This window comes from Vanacampus margaritifer, chromosome 16, assembly GCF_051991255.1.
Source record: "Vanacampus margaritifer isolate UIUO_Vmar chromosome 16, RoL_Vmar_1.0, whole genome shotgun sequence".
Lineage (NCBI taxonomy): Eukaryota > Metazoa > Chordata > Actinopteri > Syngnathiformes > Syngnathidae > Vanacampus > Vanacampus margaritifer.
The window spans coordinates 5390772-5415755 of NC_135447.1; the positions used below are offsets into that span (position 1 = coordinate 5390772).

The window sequence follows — 24984 nt, forward strand, 5'->3', positions numbered from 1 at the left end:
GGTTAGTTTCACCTCTGTTTTGAAAAAACGTCTTAACGTCTTTGGCACTCTTCCATAGGATTTTACTAAACGTTATTTAACGTTTTTGGCAGTCAAAGAGTTAAATATGTAGGACGGGAATTTTTTTTTCTCTTAATTATGTTGAGTTACTGAATTAAACTAAATTTTGTATGCCTATTCCAAAATTGCAGTATTTTTTTTTCTAGCACGTCAATTTTTTTTCTCCACAGCTTCCTCTCCAGATGAGCAAAATTCAACATATTAGCTGTAGTCAGACTGTAGTAAGAAAAAACAAATTCTACTGATTAGCTGTAGAAAGACTGTAGTAAGAAAAAGCACAATTGACAATGACACGCAAATTCGTGAAGCGTTCCTCATTTTTAACTCAGCTCAGTGGCCGAGTGGTTAGAGTGTCCGCCCTGAGACTGGGAGGTCGTGGGTTCGATTCCCGGCCGGGTCATACCAAAGACTATAAAAATGGGACCGATTGCCACTCTGCTTGACACCCAGCATTAAGGGTTGGAATTGGGAGGTTAGATCACCACATGATTCCCGAGCGCGGCGCTGCTGCTGCTCACCGCTCCCTCAGGGGATGGGTCAAATGCGGAGAACAAATTTCGCCCCACTTAGATGGGTGTGACAATCAGTGGATCTTATCTTATCTTATCTTAATTCAATTGATTCGCTGTAGGAAGACTTTAGTAAGAAACAGGGTTATTATAGTTTTGGAATTTTTCATTTTAGTTAGTTTTGATTTCGTTTTGAAATTTAATTGGTTTTAATTATTTTTCAAGGCGTCAAAAATGAATTAAAAACACCAAACATTTCTTCTTAAATAACAGCTTTTCCACTCGCTGATATTTTTTCCCTCTCTTTTTTTCCATCATAGGGGACACCACACAAAGGATGAGATCTACTCCATTCCCAACCCCTGCAGAATTGGATGCCTATGCTAAGAAAGTTGCCAACAACCCCCTGACCATCAAAATATTTCCCAACAGTGTCAAAGTCCCGCAACGGAATCACGTCCGGCGTACCGTCAACGGTCTGGACACCTCGGGCCAGCGCTACAGTCCTTACCCTTCGTCTCAGGCCAGCGCCAAGACTGGCCTCCTCGCCGTCGTCAAGGTGCCCGCCGTCAAGGGCATCCTCAAAGATTTCGCCGGCGGCCGGGCTCGCTTTCACCCCGAAGTCATCATGAACCACCTGAGGGGCCCCTACCAAGTGACTTCGACCAGCACTTTAAACCCGCGCCACCAGACTCTGCCCAACCTTCCCCAACCTCAGCAGAGCTTAGCCCAGGACGCACCTCAGACTCTACAGATGCCACTGGCTCCGCAGCAGAGCCTCAGACATGCTCTCCCCGTCACCCAGCACTCTCAGGGCCCACCTAGACTGCACCCGGCCCTCGGCCACCCGCAGGTCCCTTCTGCTGTCCTCCTCCAGCAGCAGCAGCAGCAGCAGCACCTTCAGCAGCAGTTCCAGGAAGGGAACCGAAAGCTGCCAGATGGCGACGCACCACCGAACGTGACCGTCTCTACCTCAACCATTCCACTCCCCATGGCCACGGGGCTGCACCAGGGCCGCCAGCCCGACCTGAGCACAATCGTGCACCAGATCAACCAATTCTGCCAAGCTCGGGCCCAAGGCGCCGGATCGGCTTCCATGTGCGAGGGCCAGATCGCCAACCCCAGCCCCATCAGTCGCAACCTGCTTATCAGCGCTTGCTCCAGGGTCGCCATGCACCACAACCCCGCTGGCGGTTTCCCCCCGCACAACTGCATCCTCGGCCCTCAAGAGAAAGCAACCATCCCGGTGGGGGCCCACCCTTTACCCAGCGTGACCATGAACCACTTGCCTTCCAACCACACCGATCTCAAGCAGCAACAGCACCCTCAGCAGCACCTGCACCCAAAACCCAATCAGCAGTTGCAAGCTAACCCCCAACACCAGAAGATGTGCTCTTGGAATCCGCATCAGTTGACCCACGTGCCCCAAATTCCCAACGGTTGCAAGCAACCTAGCAGGGACGCCACCTTCCACTTTAAGGGACTGAACTACCCTGCAGATATGTGCGTGGGGCAGCCGTACATGCTGAAGCCCCCTATAGAGAGGCCCACCCCCTCTCCGCCCGTCAACAACAACTGCATGCCGGGCCCCGTGGCCCACTACCCAAACGGTCCCTACTTCCAATCCCACATTTGGAACAGCAGCATCCTCCCCACACCCAACAGTGACAGCTCCGGCTCTCAGGATGTAGCCATGCCATTCCACGGGGCGGTCCCGGGGGGGTGCGCCGCACTCGAATGCGGGCCCCCGGGGGCGCCTCATTATAGGCTACCGGCAAGCTCCTCCACCTCCTCTGCCCAGACTAATCTGATGCAAAGCGCAGATTACATGGGTGGGGACTTCCAGACTCCCTACTTCCGCGATCAGAATCTGGGGTTAATGGGCAAGATGCACAGGCCCCCTGTGAGCAGGGTGGGGCCGGAGGTGGCGGATGGTAGAAGCGCTCTCATCCAGCATCCAGGGTACAGATAAGCTATGGCCTTGTCTCCGAAAGTTATCAGACACCCCCCCCCCCTTTTTTTTTTCCCCCGTTTGTTTAGTCTTAAGAAAACAGGATAACTTGACAAAACTGCAAATCTTAAAAAGGGTATATGAATATATTTAATTCATGAAGAACAGTAGGTTTTTTTTTGTTATAAATCTTGCAAGTGATCAATTTATTTTATTTTTTTTTTAATGCTTCTACCTGGAACATTTAGGAATCATGTTCCCAAGCGTGTTCACGCGTCTACTGTGTGTCATTCCTGCTTTTTGCTCCACCATACATACAGGTGCGTGTGCCTGGGTCTCCACAGATCCTGTGTTAGTTCAACGTTTGTAAGGCCTTCTCAAGCGCCAATACAAGTCAATTCCTCGCCGGCAAAAAAAAAAAAAAAAAAAAGTGGCAACATCTTTTGTCGGATTTGCTGTGAGGAACTTAAAGACAAGGAAAGACTTTTTCTGTGTGTAATAATCTTGTTTGAAACAGCAGCCAGAAATGTGTGTGTGTGTGAGTATGTACGCAGAGTTTTTACTATTTTCAGATGTCATTATTTATTTGTGTAATAGGACTATTGAAACTTGATTCCTTACTGTCACGTACAGACAAACGCAATCAGGTTGTTTGTACATAGCAAGGACCCAGCAGGGAGCGCACCTGTTGCCGAGGCGACGTGCTCTGTCCTGCTTTAAATGCTGCAAAATGAATTCAGGTGTTAAAGAAAAAAAACAAAAAAAACTTAGCGGCCAGGCCGGGGGAGGCTTCGGCTGTGAAAAGTTTTGAGCAGAAAGGTCATAAGATGGCCGGAGTCAAACGAAGACTTTCTACAGCGCTCAACGTAAATGAGAACACTCCCGAAAAATGTGTTACAAAACTCCCATTTTCATCCTCCTATTGACGATGGATGGATGGAGTATACGCCATAGGAAATCTAGCAGTAGATTAGCACAAAATATTTAATAATAAATAATAATAAAAAAAGTCAACCCCCAAAAAATTCTTCACAATAATATGTTCAGTGCATCCCCACGAGTCTAAATACGGTATTCTAGTTAATATTGCGTTATGGAATATGAGTTAAGCAGCAAAATCCAGCATTTATTTTTTTTTTTTAACAATATCAGAAAGTCGGCCATTTTGCCACATGCTGTCGAGTGGAAAATGACAGGTAACAACCAATCACAGCTCGGCTTAAAAACAAACAAACAGGTGAGCTGTGATTGGCTGAGCAACTGTGATGTCATCTTCAGGCGACAGCAAGTGGCAAAATGGCCGCCCCCTGAGATAGATAAAAACAAAACAGTTGGATTTTGCTGCTTAACTCATATTCCACACAATAACATGTTATTGTCAAGAAATGTTTATGGTTGACTTCCTTTCCAAAGGTCGTGTAGCCATTTATATTGAGCACTGTATTAGGGAGAGGCGCCATTTTCTTTTACAAAGCATTGACCCCCCCCCCCCCCCCGTAACGCTGACAAATGTCTTACTTGAATGTGGCGATGATTCGTGTTAAAGGCGATACAATAGACGTGAGCAGCACACCGTGTCACTAATGTCACGTGGGCTCAAACTCAGCGCGGTTGGAATCCCGAGTGAAAGCGCGGTTTGCTACTGATTGTGATGTGAAGACCAAATTGATCACTTGCAAGATGACACGGACGGAAACAGCAAACGCATTGTTTATTTTATTGTACACTGGCTTACCTACTAGACTACTGTAACATTTAAACTTTAATGATTGTGTGAGTGTTGCTGGGTCATGTGTGCGTGCGTGCGTGTGAGATGACGATGACGCCCATGTTTTGTTCACCTACCAACCCCTAAGAAGCCTTAATTGTTTGGTCCTTGGACTTTCCTTGAGCATGGTTTTAATGAAAAACCCCAAATAATAAGGAGAAGGAAGATGGTAAGAATACACAGACACAGCGGTTTTGCTTTGGTTTTGTTTTGTTTTTTTCCCCCCTCCCTGGTCCTTTTTTTTTATTATTATTATTATTAAATTGTACTGACTAGACAGAGCAATTCCTTGATATTTGTTTTGGGAAGCAAGAAAAACAATGATATGTTAATTATACCGTATATTTTAGAAATGTGTAGTTACTGAGCTGTAACATCCTCCCCCCAGTTTCAAAGCTTCAGTTTTGCAGTTGTGACTATTTATAATACTTGATTTGCTTATTATTTAAGCCCACCCCCCCGCCCCCTCACCTCCTGTTCTGTTGCTGTGAAAAGGAAGAAGGTCCATAGCCTATCTTTTGTCATCTTTCAAGACGAATAAGAAGCAAGCGCGTGAGAGTTGTGCTACTCTTTTTGTAATATTGTAATAATAAAATAAAATTCTAATTTATGCTTTCACATGGGTCTGAGCCACTGTGTGGACATATATGGTGTATTTATTTACAAACAAGATCAATGGCATGACATATTCAGTATACAAGTATTGCACTCAATTGTAGGCACCAAATGTGATTTTTTTTTCCTTTTTTTTTGGTCACACTAATTGTGGCAACAGTCTCACGCCATTGTTAGATTAAGCTTGTCTGGCTGTGATGAAATGGAACTTGCAATAAAAGCTGGGGTCAAGACCTTTGTGATCACCGATGATGATCACAGTGCAACTCCAACTAAGCTATTGTATACAATTAGCCTATTTGAAATGAAGGATTTGCATTGTTACATGCAAACTAAAACACTAGCTGCTGTTATTTTCCAGCTATTGTCTTTTTAAATCAAGTCACATTTACAGATCTGTCAATTTCCTGTGTATTCATGCTGGAAAGTTGCTCATCTCAGTGGCGGCTTGTGGTCCTCTTCTGCTCTCTCCAAATAAACCTCTCCAGCTCCTCCCTGTGGAGCAAAGAAAAATTGCAGGAGAAAACTAGTCATCATCTTCGACGTTGGAAAAATCTCACCACACGAAACAAAATGTCGCAACATTTGTTTTTGTGCACCTCTGTTTATCCGAATCGATGTGTTGTCTGACGTCAGCCGTCGCCTTCGGTCCCAGTAGCCGGGCTCCTCATGGATTTTGCTCAGGTGGATGTTCCATTTGTTCCAGTTGACTTCCTCCACTCTGACAATGACAGGAGGATACATGCCCCAATTAGACTAGAGGCCAGTTGTTGCTATTGACGACAGCATCACAAGATGCAATCGACTTTTCAATATTGATCGACACGGCTGCAACAGGTAAATGTGTGATTTATTTGGGGCAAGTAGCTAGCTAGCATGTGTGTTTTACAGTTCTCATTTTAAGCCAATGAAACATACGAGTGAATCTAATAGTTTGCTTGAATATAAATAAATACAGCAACAGTATATCAAAATAAGAATCAAGGGAATTTTTTTTTTTTTAAAAACACCTGAAAGGAACTAATCTACGTGTAATAATTTGGCTTTGTTTGTGCTTCTCCAGTCTCCACAAGGGGGCGCGAATTCCCCATACATGCGGCAATGATTGACAGCCATTAGTCTACACAACAGAAAAAACGTTTTCACGCGTTTTGTCAACATTATTTTGGGGTACGTTGCCTCATGGGGCCGCACATACTGTACATGACAGTAATCAAGATAGGCTCCAACCTTTTTAAGTTAACATCTCGAACTCAGGTTCATAAAAAAATAAAAGCACTCATTGTAACTGACTGGCTCACCGTGACCCTAATAAATACAAGACCTATGAAAATTTATGGATAAAGCTTTAGTGTGGGATATCTGGCGAAACTCACTGTATAGTCAAAATAAGGCACAATATTCACATTTACGCCTATAATTTGAATCTAACTTGACCCTCCTGTTGTTTCTTAACAATATTCATGGGTCAATGTGACCCAGTTAAATATTTAATCATAAAAAAATATCACATGACACAATACAATGTTTTAAATATTTAAAAAAATAAATAAATAATAATAATAATGTTAACATTTTTCTCCTAGACTTTCCAACAAGGTCAATTTGACCTGCAGCATAACAGGAGGGTTGACATGCATGTTTTTAGAATGTGGGAGTAAACTGGAGTACCTGGACAAACTTGCAAAACATGCAAACAGTATGCAGAAGTTGCTGCAAAGTGGTTCGCACGTCAAACCTGAGAATTGTTAGCCACACGTGCTAACCACTTGTCAATTTGGACATCAGCTATTTTATCCCCTCCAAAATATATACTGTATGTAAAATATGTTTCATGCTTGTCAAATTATCATGAGTTTTTTTTCCAGGTTCATTCTTTGCCCCCTTTTAAAGGGTCATAAATTGAGCCTTGTTTTTCCCCTCCACCCCCTTCCTTATGTTTTTTTTTTTTTTCATCTAATAGCTTTTAGCAACAAATAATGTCATCTGAATCATTGTTTTCTAGCCTGTTCCTGTGGAATCTATCCTATATGAATTCAAGTGTTTCTTCATCACAAAATGAATCTGACCTGAAACAGCGACGGCAATCTTGTTCAGAAGGTGTGCCCAGATTTTTGTCCACCCCACAGCGGAGCCGCTTCCTCATAAAGAACGGCAGCCTTTTCTCCATATCCATGATGGTGATGGCCCTCTATCAAAACAAAAGACGTCAACGCAGAGTTGCTGAGGCCACCGACGGTGTGGCTGACCTGTAGCTTCCAGATGCTCGCGCTCTCCATGGTGATCTTCTCCACGGTGCGGTTCATGAGGGCGATGAGCATGTTGAACAGCAGGATGTAAGTGAGGATGATGTAGAAGATGAGCAGCATGTAGAAGACCTCCTTGTACTGGTAGTGGTCGGTGAACTCCATGTCACCCATGCCGATGGTGAACTTGAAGAGCTGCAGCGTGGTGTAGGAGATGTTGCGGAAGGTGGGCTTGATGCACTCGGAGTCGGGGTAGAGCGGTCCGAAGAGGCGGCCCTTCTTATTGGTGGTGTTTTTCACGGGGGGCTCATTGAGCAGCGTGACTACAGCTGCGACAGATGATACGATGTCAACCATGAGATTAGGACAAAAGTGTTACGATACAGGCCCAAGTGTTTATCAAAATGAACGGTTTTATTCTTAAAAAGAAAGTGTATGGAAGAGTAAGTAGCCTTACCTGCTGAGAATCCAAAGAGGAAGACGACGTAGACAAACAGGAAGCGGAGGATATCGCTGAGGATCATCTGCGAAGAGCCAAAGCCATCGAGCCTCAAGGATCCAAAATGGCCGACGAGGGGATTTGCAGTACTGTACTTGACGTACCTTCTGTATCATGACGCTGTAGATGCCCATGTGTTTGCTGCCCCGCGCAAAGTAGAGCAGGTTGACCCAGCTGAGAGCAAGACACAACACCAGGAAGCCCAGATACTCTTGTCTCCCAAAGAGATAGAGGCCGGCGGCGGCCAGGAACAGGATGGCCTGCACAAAGCTGGAAATGGCCACGGAATATTGTAGACATTAATAGCAACACTAAGGAATTTTCCGTTTATGTTGATTATGGCGACCTCATGTGGACAAAAGCGGTATTTATTTATTTTATGTCTGAGGCACTGCATCGTTGACGTTCAAAAATATTTTGGTAGAAGAGCTGCCATATACGTATGTTAAACATGACAGAAACAAAAAAAACATTTTGGTAAATAATTTAGGGCAGTCAAACTTTATAATGAGCATGGGTCTAATCAGGTGATTTCCAAGTCGTTATAGATCATCAAGTGTGTCCTAGGAAATGAAATTAGTATCACTTAAATGGTCAGAAAAATATCATTTTTGACATTATTGTAACAGGCAGAACCACCACTCTGTCACTAGGGGGTGCTATAGTCCATCAGAAATTGATACTCTATTATGTATACATTATTTCCTTAGCCACGCTAGGTCAAGCCCCACTTTAACCCCCCGAGAGAGAGAAAAAAAAAACCTGGAGCTGCATTTAGAAGGACCACTTCCACTCATTGCCATTCATTTAGCTTTATACACTTTTTGTGACATTTTTATTCGGTTCACCAAAAATCCTCGTGGTTGGTTGTGTGCCACTAAATTTTGCCGAGTTAAAAAAATGCCTTGGCTCAATAAAGGTTGTTGGCCATCCTCAATGACCCAGGAAGTAGCCTGCTGCTCACCACCTTTAGTATTCACTAGATATGCTTTTGGCTGCTAACCAGACAGTCTAGGTAGGATAATCCTCATAGAAAATGAATGCTAATGACGTTAGCATAACATAATGATCACACAGGCCATCTGCATTGGATCAGTGTGTTACTTACAAAAGAATTTCATAATATCCATCAATCAGCAAGGTCTTCAGCTTTGGTCGTTTCCTCTTCATATCTAATAACTACAAATAAAAGATTGATTATTCACATTGAGGCCGATAGGATGTTATGTATCGAGAAAATGCACATGTAAGGTTACGTACCCCCACAAATAAAAAATAGAGGTTTGCCACCGTTATTAGTATCTGTCCCGAAAGATACAAGTAACCTATAGTGCTGTGCTCCAGAGGGAACGGTGTCTGTAGACAAGAAAATATAAACATGAGTGAAGTTTGATTTGCAACATGAGCCGAAACAGTTTTCAGCGTCCACCTTTCCATCCTCCCTGTTGTAAGCCACCGCCGTGAACATGAGCAGGTACCCGAAGTAGAGCAGGAAGTTGAGACAAAACATTCGGCCCGCAAACCTCTTCCACTTGTCCTCCAGCAGTTGGCGCAGAGGTTCCGTGTGGAGCATCTCATGGCGGTTCTGGGGGTACACGCGCGACTTAACAGCAGTCCACACTCTGGTGGATACACTTCAACGCGGGGGGGGGGGGGACTCACGGGGATGTCACTGCCGTAGACCAGTATTTCCAGGACCGACTTGTTGTCGGCGGAGTCCACTGAGGCCAAGTCGTACAAGGAGCTCTGGACTGGCCCGTAAACCCACTCGGTGAATTTACGAGACAAATGTTTGGTGTGGCTCTCCTGGAACTCGCGCTTGAGGATGTGTGCGAAAACCTACAAAGAGGCAAACACGACATGTTTGTGAAGGCTCACCAAATTCATGTGGAATATTAAATGTTTTTGTACTATAAAACTTTTTAAAAAATTGGATTTTACTGTAATTCTACTGGAATTTATTTATTTATTTTTTATAGTGATCTGCATTATACTTGGAAATGTATATCCAGTTAATTAAAGTATATTTTTTTATCACTGATTACAGTATTTTACTGTATGACTGCTGCCAGTAAAATACCGTAATTTTTGGTGATCCAGAAAATATAATCATTTTTAATAAAACATCTGTATGTTAATTGTTATTTTATAAATATTAAAAAAATCTATTTTATTATTATTTTTTATAAAATATTTTATTTTTATTTAATGTATTTTATATTATTGGCAATAATAATTTAAATATTGTTTTATGTTAGGGATGTTCGATACCACTTCATTGCTATACCAGTTATGAGTAATCAACTGACATAAAGTACCGATACCACTAGTACTTTTGATACATACCCCACACCCCCCCAAAAAAGACCAATAATTTTAAAGAAAGACCTATACAGTATATCCCAATATGCATGAAATTAATGGCAATTTTCTAATGTCTAGAACAGTTCCTGATTGTAAAACAGCCACAAGAGGGCGGCCAATACTGGTATCGGTTGTCATTGCGAGTACCGATACCTTGAAGTAAATATAAAAATACCTGGTATAACCCCATCCATAATTATTATTATGCTAATCACACCACCATCGTGAAATAATTTATTTTTTGTCAGTATGTTGACTGTATTGTTACATTTTATTATTTTAAATCAAATATAATAATTGATTATTTTATTAATTAGATTTTTAATAAAGATGATATAAAAATATCAAAGTGCTGTAATTTATTGTTGCTTGCATGTGTCATTGCGTTTACAATAAGGCTACAGTGGATAACAAAATACTGTACATATTTTTTTTTTTAACGATTATATAGCACAATGCACTTAATGTCATCATATTATGCCCTTAATGTTGCACTGATTGCACTGATGTGTGTAAAATAACTGAATTTGGGTGACGAATTGGACCACAACTCTCTGGTTTGTTTTGTTAAGCCTTACCCCACTTTTTCCAGTATTGGCAGCCAATTTGAGAGGCGTCAGGCCGTTGTTGTTTTCGATCTCCTCCAAATTGAGTTTGGGCCTCAGCCTCGCCGTGGTGGTCAGGATGCGGTCGTACATGCTGGTGATGAATAAGTCGGTGTTCTCCTTGGTGTTGTCCGCCACGCGCACCAGGGCGTGCAGCACCGTGTTGCCCTGAGAGTCGGGCGCGTTCGCGTACGCTTGCATGTGCTCGTTGTCCAAGAGGTACTCCACCACGTCAGGCTGATTCGTGCATGCTGCCAGGGACAGTGGAAGCTCACCTGGGGACACAAAAGAAACTCTTGATTCTTGGGGTATTTTGACGGCGGTTGAAATGCGCCGACGAATATGCGTAGACAATCGTAGTCTTTGCTGCCATCTAGTGGCTTCTTGCTGCCAAGGACGTATGATGACGTAGGTATGAGCAGGTACCCCGCCCCATAGTCCTGTCCTAACCTGAGTTGTCATTTGCGTGAAGCTCCAGTGGGGGGCGCTCTTCTCATAACCTTGCGCTGCAAGCTGAATTCTCGCGGTATTTGTGATATCTTGCTAAGTTTTAGATTCATAAATGTAATAAAATGTGTAAAGTCGAAACCTATTTTTTTTTCTGTTTCTGAAAGAGATGGATGTATATTTACAGTCCATCTCTACTTCCAAAAATAAGAAGGCTATCAATACCTTAAATTAGTTTTCTCATTTTGGTGTTTTTAATATTTCTTATTTTAAGACCCCTGGCATATATATATTTTTTATTATTATTATTTTTTTCTTCCTTTACTTTTATTGTGAGATTGTTGTGTACTGTGATGATGTTTGTTTGCTTAATGTTTGCCATGTTTGGCTTTTCATTTCAATTTGTTAAATAAAAACAATTTAAAAAACACACACAAAACAACAACAATATAACATGGACGAATGGACGCTGCAATTAATTCTGTTCTTGCAGAATTACTCGCACTTTTCTTGTTGAATGTAGAACAGCGGGGCTTCGTGCATTTTTATCTGGTAAAGATGTTTGTGTTGTTTGTTGTGTTTTTTTCGAAGACAGACCAAAATCCGAAGACGACATATTCATTCGTTGCCATGATTGGTCAAAACAAATGCACATAAAATGCCGCATCATCCAATCAGCTCAAAGTATTGTACAGAATGTCCCGCCTTTTCCGAGGAAATCACCGCGGAGCAGTCCCATATTGTAGTCCCATATTGATATTGTGAAGAACTTTCTTGAATGAACCCCAAAATAACAATCAGGCTATTACCAGGTTTCTCTTCTCACGCACTCACCAAAGTAGAAGTTGGGGCCGTCATGTGGCTGGAAGAATTTCCCACAGGCTTTAGCATGGACGTCGGCTCCTTTACTGAGCAGCAGCTTGACATAGCTCAGACTCCTGCGCTCAATTGCGATGTGCAGTGCCGTCTGCCCTGTTTATTCATATACAAAGGAGCAATTGTATGTTTTTTATTATTATTGTGGTTTTAGTTTGTTTCCAGTCACAGAGCCATTCAGTGACTTCATTTGAAGTACACAGTTTGCCCAAAGTAGCTTTGGAAGCACTATCAAAAATGGAAGTCCCAATTTACCTTTATAGTAACTGTCAGTGTAAGCTGCGTTGACAAACTCTTTTATGTCACCCGTCCTCTCTGAGATGTCCAACAATAATTCAACAGTCGGGTTTTTGCCATCTCGGAGGTGCAGGAGGGCCTTCATCAGGGCAGTTTTGCCGTACGACTGATCTGCAAGAGAAAACCCACTCGCGTTATTTTTGTTGTTGTCGTGAAAATCGTGGCGAGCGATCAATCACACGCACACAGTGAGTCTGTGAGTTTCTTCATGTTTTGGTGCAGGTACAGGGACAGGCCTTCCAATCTGGCGACATCGCCGCTGGCCGCCGCTTCAAACAGCCTGTCGATGTCAAAGGTCCGACTGTTTCTCTTGCTGGTGTCCTGATCCACGCCTCGGATCCCCCTGGTGGAAACGCAACACGGCGGACAAGTTAGCAACGGCGGCTTCGCGAGTTGGTTATTTTCTCTCTGAGAGTTTTTGTTGACTAAATCGGATGTTGGCGAATATTGTTATAGTTTTGTTAAAAACAATACATTCAATAGTGACCACAAAAACAGGATTTAGAGGATGTTTAACTCATTCACTGCCATTGACGGCTATAGACGTCATAAATTCATTTGAACTATTTCTATTAGATTAACATTTTTTTCTACTTTTGTTAACAAGAGTATGAAACCCTAGATTTTTTTTTGTACATTTAGAACAGATATAAAATTTGTGATTAATCGTGAGTTAACTAGTGAAGTCATGCGATTAATTACGATTTTAAAAAATTATCACCGGACACCCCTAATTTTTAATAATCTTTTCTTTAAAAAATAAAAAAATAAAAATAATTGTAATAATTTTTTTCCAATATTTAATTGAAAAGATTATTCAAAATTAGGGGTGTCAGGCGATTAGCATTTTTAATCATAATTAATCGCATGACTTCACTGGTTAATTCATGATTACTCTTATATTACTCTTATATCTGTTCTAATACAATTTTAAAAATCTAGGTTTTCACACTCTTGTTAACATATGTGGGAAAAATGTCATAAAATAGTTCAAATGAATTTTTGACGTCTATAGCCGTCAATGGCAGTGAATGAGTTGGACAGGAAGGAGAGTCTCACTTGTCAAAATTGAGGTTGAATCGTATTTTAGGTTTGGAGTCCTCCATTTCCTCCTGGTAGTCCGTGTCCATCGGGGCTTTGGGTGCTTCGAGACCCGCACTTAAAACGCATCCTAGAACGTCTTGATTTGGCGCGTTGCGTCGAGAATTCTCAGCCTCTGTCCTGTCGTCAGCCTCCAGAAAGAAGTCGCTCTTCCCTGACTTCTTCATCTCTGCGCCCGGAGGTCTGCGACAAGCACAAATGAAAAATTTGGGGGGAATTTTGTGTGCGTGTTATTATTTTCCATCCATCAATTTCCTGCCACTTATCCGAGTGTTATTATTATTATTATATTAAAACTTTTTTTTTTCTTTTTTTTTTTAAAGAAAAATGTATGTGGCGGTCCAGACTCCAGGGTTTTAGCTCACTGGTAGGGCTCTGCACTCCCAAACCGGAGACATGGTCATTATGCGAGTTCAATACCCCCTTTCCCGCCACCCATTTAAAAAAAAAAAAAAAAAAGTATATCGCAAGAGCAAAAAAGTTTGGGCTTTTAACAATATGTCATCATTCATTCATTTTGTCAAGTACAACCAAAATATTTTTTTTTTGTTTGTTTTAGTTTCTATCCATAGAGAGGAGCCATACATTCAAATAGTTACAATGTATACGGCACCTGTTAGTAAACTTTGAGTATCATTCATGTATCTCGAGGCCTCTTTTTTGGAAATCAAAATGTGATCGCATAATGAAGTGAGATAATGGATAGATAATGGATGGATATTTTAACTACACCAAAAAGGCAAAAGTGTTTACCCTTTCACTTCATTAGGAGGACATGTGACCATTGTGGTTAAATATTCAGCTTTTAAAAAACTGTAACAAGAGAAACTCCTACTCATTAATGAATCACCCACAACGCAGATAGCATCCATTTGCTACCTCTATAGATTTGTGGGTATTTTTGTACATCTGAGTCACCGTATACATCACTGACAAATGATAAACTCGCAAGACTGAGATTTTCAATGAAACGAAAAATACATGCTCTGCCGTTCTTAACAAAGAAGTTGAATTGTTTGTGTGGAATGTGGGAAAAGCGCACAGTGACGTTACCATGACCACACGGAATCACCTCTGCAGCAGACATGTGATGTTTGTCTGCCACTGACTAACAAAGAGTTTGTTTATATATTTAAAAAAAAAAAAAAAATTTCTTTTAGCACATCAAATTAATGGGGGTGAAAAAATCCTTCAAAATGACTCAGACTAGTTAAAAATATATTGTCTTCACAATTAAAAAAAAAAAAAAAACGATTATAAACAATAATGGGAAGTAATATTCTTGTTCCCATTTTCTGTTTTAAAGTGGGAGGAAAAGATGACTCAGCACGGAAACTGAGAGACGCATTAGAGGAACATTATAGCGGGCAAGGTTTAAAACCGGCGAGCTATTAAAAAAACATTGTAACGAAATTTACATCTGTAATCATTCGTTCATAAACCATAAATGCACTATGAGTAGATTTGACTTTGTTTACTGTTGTTTTATTCATTCATTCACGCAATAATTATATCTGAAATGAGGAGGAGGAGTGGGGCTAAATATAAATAGGATAGTATCTAATAGAAAGTATTAAGACAATAACAATAATAGCAGTACGTACTCTCAAAAACAATTTGAATATTTTGAAGAAAAAAAAAAAAGACTTCACTTACCACAAGGGATCCGAAATTCAGCTTCCAGATGATCGTTTTCATTCGCATGAAAACAAAATGGAATCACAGTTGGGGCGTGTATTGTGTCCTAAGATGCTCGCTTAACGTAACTGACAAGATGAGCACGAGGAGTGGGATGGGGGGGGGGGGGGGGTGGAGTGGACCCGCCCTGGAGAATATCAGAGCACATTAGTGTGGAGCTGTAAGTGCTCGAAATGAGGATGTATTGACCAGCTGTACCCAAGCCCGCACGCACACACATCACATCTAAGCACACTAAAAAGGAGAAAAAACGTACATCTAACCTATTAACACATATTTTTTTTGCCCAATGTGTTTAACTCTTTTCCCGCCAAAAACGTTTAATGACGTATAGTAAAATCCAAATGAATGCTGCCAAAAACGTTAATTGACGCTTTTTTTTCTCTCTCTCTCTCAATGGGCAGTTCAACGTGTTGTGCAGCCTGTTCAATGGATTTGTGAAATCACAAACACCCACTAACTATGGCCAGCAGATGGCAGCATTGTATCTCTTTTCAATGGGCTCCCATCAGTATGGAATTATATTGAAACATGACCAATCTGATGAAATAGAACTTTTCAAGGTTGACGTGAATGACCAAAGCCTTTGTCACATTAAATCGAATTCACAGAGCGTCACTAAACAAAAAATATTAGCGTCAAAGTCATTTCTGTGCAGAAAATGTATCTTTTCACAAAAAGCTTAGGTTTCAATTTTTCGCTCTTTGCCACTCAAATTACCTATTTACAAATGGTGATTACTAAAGAACGGAATAAGGTAGAAACATACTTTTTTTTTGTAATGAAAGAATGGAACACAATCTTTTATTTGGTAGCCACCATGTGTATGTAGTCAAAGTACACAATATTCTGTTTGCCTTGAAAAATGAGTTAAAATTGCTCGAAATCGGCTGGCACCGTCGGGGGTTGTGTATTTTGGATAACGTGTGGCAGTAAAAGAGTTAAAAGTTCTTGTGCGTTTAGTTTCACTTCAGTGTGTGCGTGCGTGTGGGATCACTAGTCCTGTGATATTTTCTGCCACGCTGTGTGGCAACAGGCTACTTCCTGTCTCAAGATGTCTTTTGAGACATTAACTCATTCACTCGCAGCCATTTCCACTGAAGCAACCCCCTTCGCTCCCGGCTGTTTTACTGCATTTTGACTGATTTTGCAAGGCCCACAGAATATTGTGTTGTATTGTTCTAAAAACATGAAACCTACCAAAAGAAAGATTAGTGTCTCTTCTTTCATCAGGAAAAAAAAAAGTAGATTTATATCTGTTTCCATTTTTCAGCATTTTGCATTAGAATATAGCTAACTTTCATCATTATTCACATATCTGTTGAAAACAGTGGGGAAAAGAGGTTTGTTGCAACATGGCCCTGGTTGATCCCTTACACTCCGCTGCCACCTGCTGGACGTTTTAAGTGACCTTTTCAGGTCAGAAACTGCATCAAAGCCTTCTGTATGCTCTAGCATACAAAAAACAACAACATTAAAAACGTATAAATATGTTTTTGGGAGCATGACCATATTTCATTGTACGATTTTGGGAGCAAATGAGTTAATTAACATTAAACATTAAACAAATTAAAATACCGGCGAGGGCACATTCATACTTGTACATTAACTGGAGGAATGCAAGAATGCTAAAGCTAATAGAAATCGTCTTTACCGGCACGTACACACTCTAAAAACAGTTGGGTCAAAAATAACCCAACTATGGGTTAAAAATGGACCGATCCTCTACTTGGGTCAATTTGACCCAACTTTGAGTCAAGAAATGGTTCTTTTAGTGTAAAACAACTCATAAATATTGGTCAGATTCTTTACTTGGGTCAAAAAATTGGGTCATTTTGTATAAAACAACCCAAAAAGTGGATCGGTCCATTTTTATATAAAGTCCCACTTAGCTGGAAAATCAAAATCAAAACATTGTATAACTTCTATAATGTGTTTTTAATGTGTTTTTGACTGACATTATGTCAATTACAATAATCCATAAACAAGCATAAAAATGCAAATTTCTTTACAATTGACCAAACTTCCAAATTCAGTAGAGGATGGAAATAATTACACCCTCCCTTGCACAAGTATTTATATTAGCTGTTTCCTCTCGGCTCACTTCAGTGAGAGAATAAATGAATTTCTGCTTTTGTCCTTTGATCCATAAAAATAGAACCCATGCTATATAGAAAAAGTAGAATAAAGCATTTCACTCAAATGTGTCAGGCAGGCATTTCCATTCCGTTAACTGTTCAAAACGGTCACTTAACCACAGAAGAAGCATCCTCGGTGGACATGAGTCGGTCACAGAGGACGGACGCAACGCCAACAGCAGAGTCTGCATTCGGCCCGTATACCACCGGCTGAGCAAACACCCTCTCCACTTCCTGTCTCAGCACCTCATTACGAGCCAGGGCGCTCCCGCTACCCACGATCCGGTTGACCCCCGCCTGCTGCAGGCGCTCAGGGGGCATCATGGAGGCCAGGTTCTCCAGGATCCCGCGGCACAGCGCTCTGGTCACGTGACCCAGCGAGAGATTACGGGCGGAGATGTTGGTCACCTGACCCAGAGTGAAAGGGTCGTGTCTCTCTCCCAGGATGGTCGGACTCACTGTGAGGTCGCTGATTTCCTGGTTCCGAGCGCAGCTGATCATCTTCTCGTATAGAGATTGCTCGCTCAGCTCCACACCTGCGATATAGGAGTGACTTTGAACAAACTGAATTACATTAGGATTATTTAATTTTAGGGGTGTCAAAATTAGGGCGTTCATGTTGAGTTAATTTAAAGTTCCTTTAACGTGATAACCACTACCGTGGCCAAAACATTCCCGTTTAAAATTAAACTGCGCTAATGAGCTAACCACCAAAGGGTGCTAGAACTGCCCAAATGTAATACAAACTCGCTTTTCAAACGGATGGTGCTGCTTTTAATATCGTGACATAACGACGGCGATATTGTGGCACTCTTAATATCACAATATCACGATATCGCCATTATCGTTACCTATAAGAGAGTAAATGTGTTTTAAACTGAACTAAACTAAACTCTGTGAAAATACCAAAACAAAGTCTAGTCCACCCCTGTGCTGATTTACACTGCGCCTCACGCCAGATTTGCTCTGGGCACAAAAAGAGAGGCTTTTAAATCTTTCCACAAAAATCTTCATAGGAGTAAAAAAAAATAATAATAATGACACAATTATTGTCAGCCACGAAATGCACAAAATATTTTTGTTCATGTAATCAAACAAGTTAATCATGCCAACTAATAATCCTGTTATTTGTCATCAAATTTCATAACTTCATCAAAATTGTCTTTTGTTTTGCCTGTATTGAGATCTAAATTACTACAAAATAATTAGAAGAAATTCTAAATAAAGCTGACCTGAATCTCAGTTATGAATTGAACCTAACCCATCAGAGGAATACAATTGACCCTACATGGAGATGCACGTGCGGATAACGTGGTCAATAAAAGTACGCACCGAGTTCTCTCATCCAGCCAGTGAGCATTTCCACAAAAGTGGCCAGCACGTTCCCTCCGTTGAGCGCCGCCGCCACCGCCAAGTATGAAGAGCCAAAGTAAGGGAAGAAGGCGACGGAGGATTCAGGCTGAGGAGAGTCGGGAGGTTTGAAGTCAGCTGGCATGGCCAAGCTCAGCTGGGCTGAGGTGCTGATGTTAAGAACTAGGATGTTAAGAGCATAAAACATGCAGTTGCAAGTATGTGAGTCGGGGGTTACAACAATTGATCAATCACAGGTTGAAGGGGAAGAAAATTTTTTTGGACAACAATATGTTCTATGCAGTAGGAGTGTGCCAAAAAATCAATTCTCATTTACTGCGATTTGATATAAAATGTCCCAAAATCTTTTTTTTTTTTTTTTAATACTGTCTTGCCCTTGTTTGTGTGTGCCTTTATTGGGAGCGCTGTTCATGTTGTACACGATTTGGCCACTTAGGGGCAGTGTGGTTCCACGCGTTCTGATACACTGTTAAGTTGTAGCCACATTAGGGAGTAGAAAGAAAAAGTCACGATCAAGTTTTTTTTTTTTTGCAGCGTAGGAAGAGCATATGTCAGAGTAATGTCAAGATGCTTCTCTGTATACATTGCTGAAGCGTTGTGTATGAAAAGCCATTCTTTTGAGTGATAAAAGTGCCACGAGTAGCGCGCTTATTAGCGTTAGCGAGTCCATGGCACTTTCAATTGTGCGTTAGCCTTCGGCTATAGCTACGCTCGGGTAGAGATAAACAAAGTGGAGTGGAACAAATGGATTGATGCTGTAACAATAGAATTGTTAGTTTGACTTTGTGTTGTTTGGGGGACTGGTTAGAGCGAGGGAACACACTACAGGAAGTGAGGTCGACCTATAGATTGAAGCAGAAATCATTTGGAATCCCCAAAAAATTTTGAATTGAAAATTGATTCTTTGCAGACCCAAAAATCAGAATCGAATCGAATCGTGAGACAGTCAAACATACCCACCCCTACTACGCAGCCTTACTAGTCTAAATACAGTATTTGGGTTATTATTGCGTAAGTGGAATATGAGTTAAGCAGCCAAATCCAGCATTTTTTATCACTATCAGAAGGCGGCCATTTTGCCACTTGCTGTCGACTGAATACGTCATCACAGTTGCTCAAGGCTCAGGCAACGACCAATCACAGTTCAGTGTCAGAAAAAGGTGACCTGTGATTGGCCGTTGCTTGAGCCCCGAGCAACTGTGATGTCATATTCAGTCGACAGCAAGTGGAAAAATGGCCGCCTCCTGAGATGGATAAAAACGGCTGGATTTTGCTGCGTAACTCATATTCCACAAATGTAATATTAATCAGAATGTCATGTTTAGACTAGTGAGGTCACATTTAACATATTATTGTCAACAAATGTTTAAGGTTGACTTCCCCTTTAAGAACCACTGTTTTAAAGGCTCCATGCACAGTATGCCCAATCTAGGCTAAATTACCTCACTACAAGTTAGTCATTACAAAATCTGACCAAATGTGTTGTTGCATTGTGAATGCGACATTTTTGCCCAAATTCTTTGTACATGTGACTGAAAGAGAGGACTTCCTGTTTCACCTGCATCTGTCTGTGCATTTAGGCAGGAGTAGACAGCGCACTGAAAGTCTCCCAGGGCGGCACCTACTGGCGTGCCCGCGGGGATGCCGTGCCAGTCAGAGCGCGTGTGGCCCGCCAGCTCACCTGAGGGGACACACTGAGGAAGCAGGTGCAAAGGGAAGCCGACGCCATTGAGACTAGAACATGCACATACACATAACTGTTATGTAGAACGCTCAACTTCAACAGGCTAGCATGCGTTTAGTACAGGGGTCAGCAACCTCATCTAAAAATCTGACTGAAGTCGTAAAAATAAGATTGTGATGAAGGAAATGGTGTGTTATTGTTAGTCTAATGTACTGATGGCACAAGAGCTAATTAGAGCTGCACCACAACACAAAAATAATATGCAGCATCCAATACATAGAGATTCATTTTTCTTCTACCCTTTTTCATACATTTTTAGACTTTTTTGCCTTTCTGTCAAATTTATGAATTTTTTAAGGCAATTTTATGGAAATATGGTAATATTCTGCCCCCCTTCTTCCTTTTTTGAAAATTTAATGGCTATTTGTTGACATTTTTTCTGCCTTTTTTGCTCTTAATTTTCTGACATTTTGTGTACATTTTATGGTAATTTGCGGGATTTATTTTGTTTTGGGCCATTTTATAGTTACTTTTTGAACAACCTGCCTTTAAAAAAAAATAACATTTCTGACTTTTTGGCAATTTTGTGGAGATTTTATGGTAATTTAAACCTACAGGAAAAGACCACACAGCCCGAAAATCAAAACGGGGTCACCTGCTCCGAGGGCGTGGGTGCTCAACACAGTGAGCTAATCATCACCCTATTTTGGGACATTTTATAGTTACTTTTTAAACATTTTCTTTCCTGCCTTTTTTAAATTTAATTTTCTGACATTTTTGATTTGCAATTTCCTGGACAATTTATGGTATTTTTCTGCTTTTCCTCTTCTTTGTTGGACATTTTATGGACACTTTTTAGACATTTTTTTATGGGCAATTTTTAAAAACTTTTCATCTACCTTTCGTCTCTCTCTCTTTTTTAATGTAAATATTTAATTCATTCAAAGAATAAGTTATCTAAAAAAATATTCATTTTTTTGGGGGGGAGATCCATAGGGAGCCACAAGAGAGGGTCTACTCTATAGAGCCGCGTGCTCCAGAGCCGCAAGTTGCAGACCCCTAATTTAGTACTAAAGGTGCATAAATTAATATTTGAATGCTTAGACACTGCTAGCACATAAATCAACAATACAAACTGTTACATACATGTCCACATTCCACTGGTTTGAGGATGTGTTGTAGAATCCCCAACTGGCTGCATTCTGAGGTGTCATGAGACATCGGTCTAACCCACACAACATGGCTACTACATAGTCCTGGATTGTGCCAGCGATCGTGAAGTCCTTTAGGAAGTCTGGCCTGCAGAAGAATCACGCCCTTATGAGAGAGCAAAAATAACATTGTCGCACTGTACTGGGTATGTGCTTTGCTCACCTGTGTTTCATGTACCAAAATATTGTCGCACAGCCGAATCCTGTGGCTACGCTGAGGTGCGAATCCGGTTTTGGAAGGGAGGACAGGAAGCTACTGTCGCAGCGGCCATCTTGCCAGGTGATCAGCTGACTGAAGTTGCCTCTGGACCAATCGTAACCTTCAAGCAACAAAATGTTCATACTTTAGCATCCCTCCGAACAAATATTGTTTTTCACTTTTGTATTGATCCAAAGACTTCCCTGCCACTTCTGTTGATATGTTTGATAGGGATTGAGAACTGCTATGAATAGTGAAAATCCACAATTGACACCCTCCACAAAAATATTACTGTACTGTGACAGCTTGTTGTCTACGTTTGTGAAAGTAAGAATAACTAATGAAATAAAGCTCAACTGACTTCAGTACCACTATTACACCACTGTGCTAGCTAGCTACGCGATTGTGTGCCGTTGTAGATCACATGATGCTCTGCCACATTTTAATCCAGAGACTTTTGGCAAATAAAAAAAAAGGTTCTGTCATGGGTAAAACCATTTTAAGTTTTTCAAGGCCATGTGATCAGATTAATCGTTAACTCTTGTCCATGTCAAAGTGCAATTATTGATAGGTACAAGAGGCGATCCAGTTGCAGAAAAGCTGGACTTTCCACCTATACTCATATTAAGGCAATATCACAGACACACTATATGTGATCATAAATTCATTATGAAATTTTATATTAAATTCATTTCAGGATCATTATTATTAGTGGGGTTATTGGGTGATGGTTACACTTACTGTTCTTGAGTAAACAACTGGCAAATGTTGCATTATTATATTGCTAATGTTAAAAACTTAATTGAGTGTAGAGTGGGGATCAGCATATTTTATTCCAATTAGCGGGCCTTGTGTGTCAATGTTTGCCTATATTGACCCCCCAGTCACGTTACTACACATTTTACAGGCTTAGCTTTATGAAAGACATTAAGTGTAATTTTTAGGCACTGTTTGGATAATTGTTGGTTTGTTTATTTATTTGTAGAATTTGTGAAAAACTAAACCACATGGATGTAAAGTACAGTATATAATGGCGGAAGCAGCAACCCTTTAGTAGTAGTAAATTCATAACAACTGTAAATATGTGAATTCTTTAGAGGCCAATAAATGGAAAAACAATACGATGATAACTGAGCTTACCGTTCTCTGCATTCCAAAACAAAACCCCGTGCATCTGTCCAGATACCCCGATGCTGCCCACATGTTGCAGTTTGTCTCTGGGTAGCAGCCCGACGCACCGATTGAGAGTGTCCAAAATCCGAACGGCATCTTGCTCCTTGGCCTGGATATCGATGCCACGTTTTCCGATAAACAACCAGATGTTTACAGCGGGTGTTTTTTTGTTTCGTTTTTACGCCAGTGAAGAGTACATCGAAAACTTACCTTTATCCCGTTCAAATCCGCTATGTCGGAAGCAGTTTGTAAACTCTGGCTTGCAGCAACACTCCTTGATTCGCTTTCTAATAAAACTGCTTTAATCGATGTAGTGCCCACATCTAAACCCAGAACGTAAGTCGGCATAACAGCTGTTACTGACGAACCTCATACAGCAAACGGTTCAAATTCAACTCACTCTTTTTCTTTGGTGATTGATTGCGTAACCACACAATGCATTGTTGCGTCCATCTGGAACTTCTGGTTCACTCGGTCATTGTGTTCTTATAAAATTATTATTTTACCAAGAAAAGCGTATTTTTTAAATGTATTTTTTTTCAGTTGATAACGCGCTTTGCATAATTCACCCAAATCCTACGTTTTACCGTGCAACGAAAGCACCATTAATGTCGTAATTTCTGATGACGAGTACCGTTTTCACTTAGTTCCCAAACTTCCCACAATCCATTGCGAATAGCATGGACGGGAACTGACTGGCAAGGACTCTAGTTCGCGATTGATAAAAATGAGTGGGGCTTTTCCTCGACATTTTCGCTAACATACCTCGTAGCAGCTTCGCGTTCAACTCGTCGGAGTAATATTTTACACATGATGCATTTGTGAGTCCGCTGTGAGGAGCCGAGAAGCCCTACGTTATTTCTCCAGTAAGTATCGCGCTGCTGTTAGCACTAGCATTAGCAGCCTTAGCATGAACGCAGCGTTAGCACGGTTGCGCTAGCCCTTGCTAGGGTGCATGTTGAAAGAAGACGGGGGAAGTCGGCCAGGGCCTGTCACTTATTTGACCACAAAAGTGGCTCTTTTATTTTTTTTTACTGGTGTGTTACTACGCAGTTATCTGTTGACGACGACAGAAACATATTTAAGTAGTTTTACGATCTATTTACAGCAAAGCTAAACTACCCATTGGTGTTACGTGAGTGTCCAATGTAGATGCAGATTCTCCACTGCTGCTGAAAGGATCTTTAGGCATTTATCATTTTATGTCAGGGCTTACACCTTTTGTGCAGTTAGAACTGATTTATGATGGATGATCATATAAAAAAATCTACACACCCATGTTTAAATGCCTTTTTTTGTGATCTAAGAAACAAGATATTTTTTTACAGCACAAAAATGTTACATTTGAATAAGGGTATGTTTTTATAACTGCAATCAACATATGATTGTACATAATTGCTTCAACATTATGATTAGAATAGTAGTGATCTCATCCAGTTTTGGTTGTAAAGTGTCAACACATTGCGTGTTCTCTGCAGAATCTCCTCCCTGTGACCCGCGACCAGAGCCAAGATGGCAGCCGTAGTAGCCAAACGAGAGGGACCGCAGTTCATCAGCGAAGTGGCCGTGAGGGGCAATGCCGCCGTGCTGGACTACTGCCGCACTTCCGTGTCGGCGCTGTCCGGGGCTACCGCCGGTATCCTGGGCCTGACTGGACTGTATGGCTTCATTTTTTACTTCTTGGCCTCGTTCCTCCTGTCTTTGCTGCTCATTCTGAAGGCCGGACGACGATGGAAAAAGTGCTTTAAATCCAGGCGACTGCTCTTCACAGGGGGCCTGGTTGGAGGTCTTTTCACCTACGTCCTCTTCTGGACTTTCCTCTATGGAATGGTGCACGTGTACTAAAATGACCCCGCGTTCTCCTTAAACTAATTGCATTTTGTTTGTGCTGTAGATGAGCCAAAACTAGATTTTAATGTTATTCCATTATGACCTGCTGACACAACAATTACTTTTCTTCTCACACAATCAATAATAATGCCTTTTATTAACTCCATGCCTCTCCTCTTTTATGACGCTGCCCAGGATTATTTGGTTTGTAGTGTAACAGACTGTAGCACAACATCCCAAACAAGGTGTAACTACTTGATGTTGCACTTTTCTGTACAGTACTGAAGTTCAATACAAAGAAATGTGATTACTGATTGGAATAAATACCTCCGTACTTACATG

At 41.2% G+C, this 24984-nt stretch overlaps 4 protein-coding genes across 6 annotated transcripts in view; 2 read left to right on the forward strand and 2 right to left on the reverse strand.

The window, feature by feature from the left end:
* The window catches only part of fam222ba (family with sequence similarity 222 member Ba), a 33564-nt gene extending 28658 nt beyond the window's left edge, over positions 1–4906 (forward strand). For both annotated transcript variants that reach the window (XM_077546868.1, XM_077546869.1), the window contains one exon: positions 890–4906. In XM_077546868.1, coding sequence (XP_077402994.1) covers positions 890–2541 — 1652 coding nt within the window. In that variant the 3' untranslated portion in view covers positions 2542–4906. The remainder of the gene's footprint in view (positions 1–889) is intronic.
* Positions 4907–4924: 18 nt separating this feature from the next.
* On the reverse strand, positions 4925–15123 carry trpv1 (transient receptor potential cation channel, subfamily V, member 1). Its single transcript, XM_077546867.1, has 16 exons — positions 14995–15123; positions 13297–13521; positions 12423–12580; positions 12196–12348; positions 11899–12036; positions 10591–10892; positions 9311–9487; positions 9078–9233; positions 8909–9004; positions 8757–8827; positions 7753–7918; positions 7607–7673; positions 7153–7478; positions 6973–7094; positions 5503–5624; positions 4925–5398 (listed from the first exon to the last, which is right to left on the reverse strand). The coding sequence occupies exons 2-16, from the start codon at positions 13503–13505 to the stop codon at positions 5319–5321; spliced, it is 2343 nt and encodes a 780-aa protein (XP_077402993.1). The 5' UTR covers positions 13506–13521; positions 14995–15123; the 3' UTR covers positions 4925–5318.
* A 1833-nt stretch (positions 15124–16956) lies between these two features.
* Positions 16957–23425, reverse strand: shpk (sedoheptulokinase). 2 transcript variants are annotated; one of them, XM_077547671.1, is made up of 8 exons: positions 23213–23424; positions 23023–23135; positions 22780–22921; positions 21604–21760; positions 21376–21528; positions 20104–20279; positions 18507–18707; positions 16957–17710 (listed from the first exon to the last, which is right to left on the reverse strand). In XM_077547671.1, the coding sequence occupies exons 3-8, from the start codon at positions 22811–22813 to the stop codon at positions 17283–17285; spliced, it is 1149 nt and encodes a 382-aa protein (XP_077403797.1). In that variant the 5' UTR covers positions 22814–22921; positions 23023–23135; positions 23213–23424; the 3' UTR covers positions 16957–17282. The 2 variants fall into 2 exon arrangements, with proteins under 2 accessions (XP_077403797.1, XP_077403796.1); XM_077547670.1 differs by having other exon boundaries at positions 23023–23425.
* Positions 23426–23478: 53 nt separating this feature from the next.
* emc6 (ER membrane protein complex subunit 6) lies at positions 23479–24980 on the forward strand. Its single transcript, XM_077547680.1, has 2 exons — positions 23479–23678; positions 24291–24980. The coding sequence occupies exon 2, from the start codon at positions 24325–24327 to the stop codon at positions 24655–24657; it is 333 nt and encodes a 110-aa protein (XP_077403806.1). The 5' UTR covers positions 23479–23678; positions 24291–24324; the 3' UTR covers positions 24658–24980.
* The last annotated feature ends 4 nt before the right edge of the window (positions 24981–24984 follow it).

Excerpts from the sequence above, each read along its gene's own strand:
- trpv1 (XM_077546867.1), bottom strand. The coding sequence starts at position 13,505 with ATGAAGAAGTCAGGGAAGAGCGACTTCTTTCTGGAGGCTGACGACAGG. Across the intron at positions 10,893-11,898 it reads CGGCCCCAACTTCTACTTTG|GTGAGCTTCCACTGTCCCTG; the intron begins GTGAGTGCGTGA and ends TTGTGTCCCCAG. Across the intron at positions 5,625-6,972 it reads GATTGCCGTCGCTGTTTCAG|AGTGGAGGAAGTCAACTGGA; the intron begins GTCAGATTCATT and ends TGTCATTGTCAG.
- shpk (XM_077547670.1), bottom strand. The coding sequence starts at position 23,160 with ATGCCGACTTACGTTCTGGGTTTAGATGTGGGCACTACATCGATTAAA. Across the intron at positions 22,922-23,022 it reads CGGATTTGAACGGGATAAAG|GCCAAGGAGCAAGATGCCGT; the intron begins GTAAGTTTTCGA and ends ATCGATATCCAG. Across the intron at positions 17,711-18,506 it reads TGGCTGGATGAGAGAACTCG|GTGTGGAGCTGAGCGAGCAA; the intron begins GTGCGTACTTTT and ends CCTATATCGCAG.
- emc6 (XM_077547680.1), top strand. The coding sequence starts at position 24,325 with ATGGCAGCCGTAGTAGCCAAACGAGAGGGACCGCAGTTCATCAGCGAA.